General features: G+C 32.0%; 1 protein-coding gene across 1 annotated transcript; it reads right to left on the reverse strand.

Annotated features, from left to right (window-relative positions):
- Nucleotides 1-6,419: 6,419 nt before the first annotated feature.
- On the reverse strand, nt 6,420-7,498 carry LOC106316887 (cytosolic sulfotransferase 7-like). Its single transcript, XM_013754756.1, has one exon. It carries the CDS (start codon nt 7,482-7,484, stop codon nt 6,504-6,506), a length of 981 nt encoding a protein of 326 aa, XP_013610210.1. The 5' UTR covers nt 7,485-7,498; the 3' UTR covers nt 6,420-6,503.
- Between the last annotated feature and the right edge of the window lie 2,801 nt (nt 7,499-10,299).

The following is a 10,299-nucleotide window of genomic DNA, read 5'->3' on the forward strand; positions in this document are numbered from 1 at the left end:
GATGGGTTTTAAACTACTACTAATACTAGAAAGCAATTACAGAATGATACTTTCTTGACTAAGGGAAAAGAGAACTCATGGGCATAGGGATTAGACCTTTGGTGATCAAGTATCGAACTAAGGATGACAAATTATCAATCAAACTATCGACCTTAAGCCTAGACACAATTCTAAGCAAGCTAAGATCTTTTTCCTCTGGTGGATACAAAAGGTACTTAAAACATAGGTTTTGAAAAGTAAAAACGTGCATAATGAAATGACCAAAAGGCCCTTGAGAAAACATGAATTCGGCCAAATAAATAGATGCGGAGCGACCTCGGCACGTCGCTGCGAGAGGTCGCTCTCGGCTCGTTTCTTTGCGAGTGACCTGGCTGTGTCGCTCCGAAGACGTCGCTCCCGGGTCGTCTCCTCGCGAGCAACCTGGCTATGTCGCTCTGAAGACGTCGCTGTGGTGAGGTCGCTCTAGGAGCTGGAGCGACTTCGCCTTGTCGCTCTAGGAGGTCGCTCCGAAGCGTAAATTGCGAGCCAGTTCATGGCGTCGCTCCGGTAGGTCGCTCTGGCTGGAGCGACTTGAGATAGTCGCTCTAGGCTTGTCGCTCTGGCTGCGAGCGACCTTGGTGTGTCGCTCCAACAGGTCGCTCTGAACATCGGGAGCGACTTCGGCACGTCGCTCTGGGAGGTCGCTCCAGAGTCAAATCTGTGTGTCTCCGGACGTGAAAACGCAAGCGACTTCGTGCGGTCGCTCTGGGAAAGTCGCTCCGGGATGTGGTGCACAGCGACTTCATGTAGTCGCTCTTCAGGCAGTGCTCGTCCAAAGATCACTCTAATCACCTCCTTTGAGCTCCAAATGCACTCAAATGTCTCCAGGAACTCCATGTGGTACTCCAATACCTAATAGAGATATATGTATGCAAAATGCAACCTAGACATGGCTAAATCCTAATCTATATGATTAAAATGCACATGAATAAATGGATAAAACAATGTAAATATGCAAGATACCATTTACTATACACAGAAATAAACACACTTAGGTAAATTTTTAAAATTTTCAAAAAAATATTTATGCATTCCAAAATCTAACCCTAAGAACACACACAATACTACAACATATGTTGGCAAAACCTAAACCAAAGAATATCATGACTCACTACTTTCACTCATCTATGTTGAAAACAATTAAATTTTGTTATATTTTAATTTATATATCTTAAAACATATGTTAATTACATGATTTCAATTTTTCAGTTATCAAAATATTTTTTACAAAATTTTTAAATTATTTCTAAGTAGAACTAGATCAGACGACTTTACAGTAAGTCGTCCAGACGAATTATTTTCAAAGTCGTCTGGACAGACGACTTACGGGGGTTAGAAACGTAAAAAAATTCGGTTTTTTTGTTTGTTCACAAGGGACTGGTTGTAATTTCAATAGCCTTTTAGGTTATTTTTTCATTTGATTCAAGTTTGGGTTTATCTTTGTGTTTGAAATTAAGTTGTGAGTCATATTTGGCAATTTTCCCATTAATAAAAGTCATCAAAAGTGAAGAAAATATACACTGATAAATTAATTTATAAAAATGAGAAAATCAATCAATTTATAAAAATTTCAGTTTTTGGTGAACAAAATCTCAATAGTATTTCAAAAATAATATCATACTATTTTTACAAATATCTCTTGTATTCTTAACATTATATATTTCTTGTAAATACCAAAATGTTAATTACTTTGCAGATTCCACCATGTAATTAAATTTTCTTCAGACCCTAATTATGACTCATATATCTTTTATATATATAGTATTACAACATTTGATTTCTGACATGGATCTTCACTAAAATGATTATTAGAATCATTAGAGAAATAAGTTAGTCCATTTGAACATATACTATATCTTTTATTAAATTAACCACAAATTAATTATTAATATGCAAAAAAAAAATTTCTTCTTTCTTTAAGCAAAAGTTACGGAATTACCTAATATGATTAATATAGATATATATATATATATATATATAAATTAATGATTTTAAATAATAAAGATTTGATACAAATTACTAAAACTTTTTAAAGTCTCACATTGAAAATTTTGTGAACAATAATATTCAAAAAAATTTATCACAAGATACAAATGATCATAAAAATATATCAACTAGGAGTCTCATTTAATAAATATTCAGATTAAAATATATATTATTAAAAATATTAAAATTTTCACATTGAAAATTCGTTTATCAATGGTTTAATTTTTTTGTTAAAAAGGATATAAATGATCATAAGATGATATGAGTAGGAAACTTCATTTAATAGACAATCATATTAAAATATACTATATTGTATATCTATATTAATATCAGTTGAATTTAATTATATACTATATAAAATAAATAAAATTTATTGTTTGGAATTATTTACCACAAAATAATTGAAAATAAATAAGAATGATTGTTTTTATTTATGTGTTTGCGCCAATTTAATTATATGCAGCAGCTAATAGTTTCTCAATTATTTAATACATATATTTATTATTTTATAATATGTAAAACGTAAAATAAAAAATAGTACACAAAAATAATTTATATACATAATGTTCATTTTGCCCAAAATGCGAATATATTATGTTCAAAAAAAAATCAGGTGAAGCCATATAATTATTGGATATTAAATGACAAAGAATCTTGGTATAATATGACTTCAGACGAACATGTTTATATTCACCCTTTCTCGTCTTCAAGTTATCTATCAATATCATTTGGTACCCACTAAATAACAATTAGAATTTTTTTTAAAAAAATCTGTTTTTTTCTTTTAATATACTTTGTTGGCAGATCCGATCAGCTTCGTAGAGAACACATGTATTGCTAAAGAGTAGACTAGCTACTGTACTTTCTTATCTGAGTTTGAACTCTGACTAATGCCAAAGGATAAATCAATCGTATATTACATTTCACCATTATTACATTTCACCATGTTAACGCTCTAATTAATCTGATTTGGACCCCTAGTTAAACCTTGTGTATATGAAGATTATTTTGGATCACAAACTAAGCATATCGACTCTCTAATTCAGCATCTTCAACTCCTAGGTGTTTTAATCTCTAATACTATAATAAAAGAAAATTCATTCTAATCCATCTCTATTTTTTTCTTTTAAATAATTTCATATTTTTTTTACTTTCAAAATAATACTTTAACTTTTAATTATGATAAATATCATTTTAGAAGAAATATAATGTTTATAAAAATAGAATCGCCATTTTTATTTACATAATAGTCACTTAAATAAATATTTAATTTAGATAATATAATAATTTTATCAGATTTTGAATTTTCATAAATAAAAGGTATTAATAACATAATAAAATAAATACTATTAAGAGTATTAGTTTTTAGAGAGAAAAATAAAATAATATATTTGACTAAGATACATATCTATACAAAAAAATTTAGAGAAAAAATAGTAAAATGTATTAGATAAGAGTTTTAGAAACTAAATATCTCAGAATAAATTAATTGAGATAGACTAAGTTAAATACCACTTTTCAAAAATACTTAATCAAAATTATTATGATATTTTAGTCTAAGATTTAATGATTATTGTTTAAATTTTAGTATTTAGAGGGTGGAATTGAGTTTATAAATTTTTAATAAATAATTCTTAAATATTTATAAACGATTGGTAATTTTATATTTTCATCATAAATTTAAAATATTTATTAAAGTAGTCTTCTATACTATTATTTTTTGAAGTAACTTTTCACAACGTAGCTCTCATGTTAAAAGTTAGACTCGTTAAAGTCTATGTTACCTTTAATGAAGTTTATATATAATTTATTATATAGTTAAAAACAAATATTATATTTAATAATATTATATTTTTAAAAATAAGATTCATCTTAAAATGATATTTTACTATTATAAAGGTTAAAATTAAAATATAAAACATTTAATGTGCTTATGTGGTTAAGTCAATGATGTCCTTAATTAATTTTTAATATCATTTAAAACAAATTTTATATTAATAATATTAGACTTATATGTTGTATTAGACAATTGATAAAAACATATATTAAAAATAAGATAATTTATCTATATTGTGTTGTTATGTGAAAATAATATTTTCTATTATAAAAGTTAAAATTAAAATATAAAAAAATTATAATCACAAATTAACCAAGCAAAAAAATTATATAAAATTATTTTATTAAATATTTTATAAAATATTTTATAAAATATTTCTAATATAAATAATTTTTTATTAATAATATTAGATTTATATGTCGTATTAGATAATTGATAAAAACATATTTTAAAAATTAGATTATTTTTATATATATTGTGTTGTTATCTGAAAATATTATTTTTCTACTATAAAAGTTAAAATTAAAATATAAAAAATTTATAATCAAATATTAATCTAGAAAAAAATGTATAAAGATATTTTATAAAATATTTCTAATATATGTGAATGTTAAATTTCAGCACAATAATATATATATATATATATATATATATTTATATATATATGTATTAAAAAGAAAATTTTGTCATATACAAATCATTTAATATTTGATTTGAACGTTTTAAAAGACATAATTAATAATTTATCATTTTTATTTTTCAATTAATAAAACATAAATTAATAAATATTTGTATAAAAGTTATGTCTATATTTTGCGAAAAAACACTTATTATTATTTAATAATAACTTTGAAAAGTAATATCAAAGATAAAGTTAGATGACGATTTGGACTTGTATTCTATCATGACATTTTGATCTATTTCACGTTTCCCTATAAGATTATACAGCTAAACTTAATTAAATAAACTCAAGATCTGATCTTGACCAAAAGAAAATATTCCACTATCTCTTCTAAAATGAGATTTAATAGATATCAGTATCATATTAAATTCAAACTAGGTGATCCTCCGCAAATTTGTGAGTACAAATCATTTTCAAATTTTAATATAATATAATATTTTATTTTTTTACCTGCAATAATATATTTTAATATTCTAAAACTGAATGTGAATTTTTGGTAGATTATTTTTTAATAAAAATATTTTATTTTTAATACTTTTTAAATTCTTAAATAGAATTTATACGGTATTTAATTAGATTTTTTCATATTTTACAAAACAATTAATATTATATTAAATTGTATTATAAAATTATCGTTACATGTATGTATAGTTTAATTGGTTTGTATATCAAATTTTTCGTCCATAAAAATTACTAAAATAAAAATATGAATTCATGTTACAAATAGACTCATATTTGCAACTAAACTAAACACAAAAGTTATTAAGTGACGCCATATAATTATTGGGTATTTAAGAAAGGGGTCTTAGATATCTTATTTAATTAGGGCCAATGTATCTCGGTAGATATTATTGATATTTGATTTGGCAGAAATCTGACTCAGACGAACACGTTTGCATCAGCCCTTTCTTGTCTTCAAGCTATCTGTCATTTGCGACACACCAGATATGGCAAATAGCAATCACAGTTTTTATTTAGCTTTATATATTTTAAAGAATTATTGTAAATTTGAAATTTATATATTTCAGTTCCTGTCTGTAGCAGACTTTTCCATTACACACAGTCGAAAGTACATTCCAATTACAAAGAGTTAACTTTATCTGTTTGCGAGGTGTTAGTAGTCCTCCCCGCGCTTGTTCGATTCCAAGACTTGCTTGATAGACTGATGCAAGAATTTCTTGTTTTTTTTGTAAGCATGCAAGAATTTTTTTCTTCTGTACGATCCTCTACAAAACCAAGGTCTACATGTCACACACTAGGATGAGCGGATACATAGTAGCTACAAATTATTCCAAAACAATTTTATTTCATAAAAATAAATAAGAACTGCCCAACTTAATTTTTGTTAACTATAAATTTTTAAATTTTGGATATTATTTCTTATACTAATAATTTTTGAGTTAAACTACATCAATATTACAAGCAAATCTATGTTATTTTACAAAACTATAACTTTTAAAAAGTATTTATTTCATTTAATTTATTAAACAACATATCGTAATTCTGTTTTGTGCAAATCGTGCTATATACAATTACTGGTATTTAATAGTAAATACTAGAATCCTAATCACCTAAACCATTTAAAATCGTTTGATCAAATGTTCTAGATGCCAGATGTTAGATACTATCCGTTTAACAATTTCACACTTTCTTAAAGCAACAAAGTAACAATTGGAAGACACCACTAGTAAAAGGACATAGCAACGGAAGGTGTTTTATTACGCTGCATTAAAGAAAACACAAAACATATACATAAACCTTCGTTTCCTTTAACTAGTACCTGCACATCCAACTATTCTTGAAAATACAAAAAAATACCATAGGACATAATATTATTGAAATTACCTAAAAATATTATTGGTGCAGAAACTTTTGAAGAGCTTTAGGTCTGCTGATGACAATTTAAAGATATTATAAAGGAAAATAACAACAAAGAAACACAAACCATATGATACATATTTAGAATTTCAAACCAGAACCTTGCAATTTTTCTTGGATGATCATGTCCAGCTTGTTCTCCATTTCTGGATTAAGATAATTCTTCCAGTCACCAACTTCCCCTTTACGGAAAAAAATGCTTCGATCCACTTTGTTAAATATTTTGGTTTTGTTAACCTCCAAACTGCTCAGATTACGCAGAGAGCAAAAGTCCAAGATCTCATCCACCAATCCATTATCTTCTTCTTCCGTGGTAAAAGGACAACCCAAGAATTCCGCAAGTCTCTTGACTTGATCGCGAGGCTCAGCTTTCATCTCCTCATACCTCATGAAAAGGACTTGCTTTGGATTCTCCAAGCTTCTTCTCCAATAACTCAGGACATGTTCCCAAATGGGTCCATAGTAGATAGTTCCGTTGCAGAACGCTTCGAACGTACTCTCGACAAGGCTTCTGTTTGGTTCTATTTTATTAACAGCACTCCTAAAAAACCACCACGAGATCAATGTGTCCTTCACGTTCCTGCACAGGTACACAATCTTGCAAGGAGAGCCCTTAAGGGTCTCATGCATCGCGTGCAGTGGCATGTGAGTTGAGAACAGCCTCGGAAGTGATGAGAACTTTGCTAGGTTAGGACTTGAGCTTTCTTGATACACACTGAGCTCCAGGAATGGTATAATGCCATGAGGACTATCAGATAGTAGAGGATGATGATCAAAGGAATGGTTCTTTGATCTCTCCATAAGGGCACTGGTGAGGGCCTTGAGCCAAGTAGTGCCTGATTTGGGGAAAGAAGCAAGAATTATATCGGTGTCTTGCGGTTCAAAACCTCTCTGGAAATTAAGAACGCCTTGGAGAGTGTTGTATTTATACCAACATCCTTGATAATTACAAAGTTTCTTCCCTTGGAAATCTGTGCATAAAGGAAGAGAAGAGATCAAACTATTTGCTTCTTCGCTTATGTTGTCATCTCCTACGTTCGATGGAAGCTCCTTCAGGTCCATATTTGTTTGGAAGAGATCAGACAAAATGATGTGTTAAGGCTTCAAACGAAATCATAACAAATATAAGCAAAGAATCCAAGAAAAAAAAAAAAATACAACTATTGCTGGTAGTAGGTGTAATTAGTGTAGTTGGTGTATACTGTTGATTACTTTTTAAGAGAAATAATATTTAATACCTAGTTGATAAACAGTTACGGATCTAGAAGCAGCTCAATCAATCGGTCGGCGCGCGTGAGCGTTAAAAGAGAAGAAAAGTAGATCCATCTTCGGGTCCGGTGATCGGCCGGCGCGTGAGCGTGCGTGCCGTCACCGGAGCCCTAAAGCCACCATTAAAATCCTCGATCTTCGCTTTGTCGTTGTCCCCTCCATCCTCCGCTTTGCCTGACCTCTGGAAGAAGATCGTCCATGGCGGTTTTGGTTCTGGTGCAAAGGCGCGGTCGTGGTGAGGCAGGCGCGGTGAAGCGCTTTCTGCGGCCTTTTGGTTTCGTTTCTGGGAGGCGGAGGCTCAGTCAGCTCCGTCGACGCCGGTTCAGGTCCCCACGAGGTGGAGGCTACGCTTGGCTCCGTCGTCGTCGGTCTAGATTACGGGAGGTGAAGGTGCTCCATGCATTGCCTCGCCGTCGGTTAGTTCCCTTGTTTAATTTTTAGGGTTTCGTCGGTTTCTTACCTTTTAGTGTTGTCGAGGTTGGTGAGTTTGGTTTGGTAGTGACGACGTCGGAGGACGATCGAAGCTGGACCAAGGTTAACGGTGACGGTTCCCGCAAAGTCTTCCTCTCGGTGATTGCGACGAATGGTGACGGATGAGATCTCGATCCGTCGAGTGATGCTCTCCGATATTGGTCTCACTTCTGTCGAAGACGTTTGGCGGTGGTGATGGTGTGGAGTCAGTGTGCTCCGGGGGATCCGGGTGAAAACCGACGGTTGGCTCCCGGTGTTGATTCGAAGCGAGGGCGGCGGCGTTGCCGCAGGGTGTGTCCGCGCGGCGGCGAAGCCTCGTGGGTTAGGGTTGCTAGTTGGTGGGCTTTAGGCCCTGAAGGTTGTGTTTTTTGGCCCGGGTTTTATGGGCTCTTGTATGTTTGGGCTTCGGCCCTGGGCTTGGCCCATCTTTCAATAAAAACAATTTGGGAAAAAAAAAAAAAAGCTAGTTGATAAACAGTGTACTTACTGATTTATATGCTTGATTGTTTAGGTCATTCACTGAGTCATAATATGTGTGTTTAGAGTCTTTTAGTCATTTATCAAGTTTTTTTAAATATAGTTGATTTGGAGCAGAATGTGTCAAGTTGGGTGCAAAGAAACACTTAATGATGCATAACTGTATCGATGCATGTTTAGCAAAGAATGGAGAAATTTTTATGGTGTGATTGAGTTCATCTTTGATCCCAAGATAGAAAACTGAATCAGCTTTTTAATGCCACCAGTTTTAGTTTGATCCATCAATTAGATTGAGAAGTTGATTGGAAGTGGCTTTAGAAACTGTATCAACGATTGACCTTATTTTTTATATCAATCTAAAATATAAATGTATCTATTATAGATGTATCTATTATTCTATGCTATATTCATATCTATAAAATTTGATTTTACCGTTTCTTATCCCGTCCCAAATCCAAGTTTCCATTTCCGTATCCGTCTCGGTGCAACATAGCATGCCAAGCTGTCGGAAGGCACATTGCACACCTAATTTATTAGGCCCTAAATTTTTTAAGTTTCATAATGGTTTATGAAATATGCTGATAAACGGTTGAATCGTTGATGCCTAAGGAAAAGAAGATGCAAAACCGGCGACTTTTTTTTTTTGAAACATAATACCGGCGACTAAAGCCATGTTTCTCTTATTCCCATTGATTGTAGGGAAAATTAGAAGATTGGGCAACTTTTAAGTTTGAATTAGAAATTTGGGCAAGTCCATGTTTTAATTAGGTTGTTGGACAACCTAGTAGGAGAGAGAAGAAAAAGTGGACAGTTTTAACCTTTTTGCCCCACAATCTTGAGCTGAAATTCGTGGGACCAGGCTGTCATTTGCCCAGAAAAACTTGCCTCAGGAATACCGACACACGCGCGCCGGATGTGCGTGTAAGAGACGAATTGAATATTATATTATTTTAATTTCAGAAGGAAACATGGTATTGGGCTTCGTTTTTGGGCTATTTGACCCCAAAACTTGAAGGCCTTATATGTGATGATTTCTCGCGGGAAACAACGGCTCCAAGGTGGACGAATGGCCATTAATGACTGGTGACTTTGGAAAACATGTGTTTTACTTTAATTTATTAATTAAAAACAGGGCAACTATTAATTATTTAATACAAAAACGTACGAACCCTATCTCTTTGCCTGTCTCCTTGTTGAGGAGTAAAAAAGGCTACCGAACAAGGGAACTTGAGGCAGCGAATTTTACACACAGAGGCATGAGCTGCATCCGATATGGTGAGGGAGGAAAGGGTATGGCGGATGGTGGGTGTTCTGTATCTAGCATCGAAGGTAAATCATATATAAGCCGTACACCATTGCATTTATGACATTATAGTTATTGCTGAAATCATTTATTACAGATTTGAGGGTGTTCGGAATTCAGGTGTTTTTTTGTGCGAAACTATATTTATTGCTTCTGATTAGCACATTGAATTTTTAAATAAATTTATGTTTTATTTTTCGTAGGTGTTCACGATTCATACATCGTTGTAATCTCTGGACGGTGGATTATGTACGACACTGGTGACTGGGATTTTAAACTTGATAGCGACCGTATGGGGAGGGCTGTCTAAGCGAAGTTGATAACTTCTGTTGAAGACTTGAAGCGGGCCATTATTGA

This window comes from Brassica oleracea, chromosome C9, assembly GCF_000695525.1.
Source record: "Brassica oleracea var. oleracea cultivar TO1000 chromosome C9, BOL, whole genome shotgun sequence".
NCBI classification, from domain to species: domain Eukaryota; kingdom Viridiplantae; phylum Streptophyta; class Magnoliopsida; order Brassicales; family Brassicaceae; genus Brassica; species Brassica oleracea.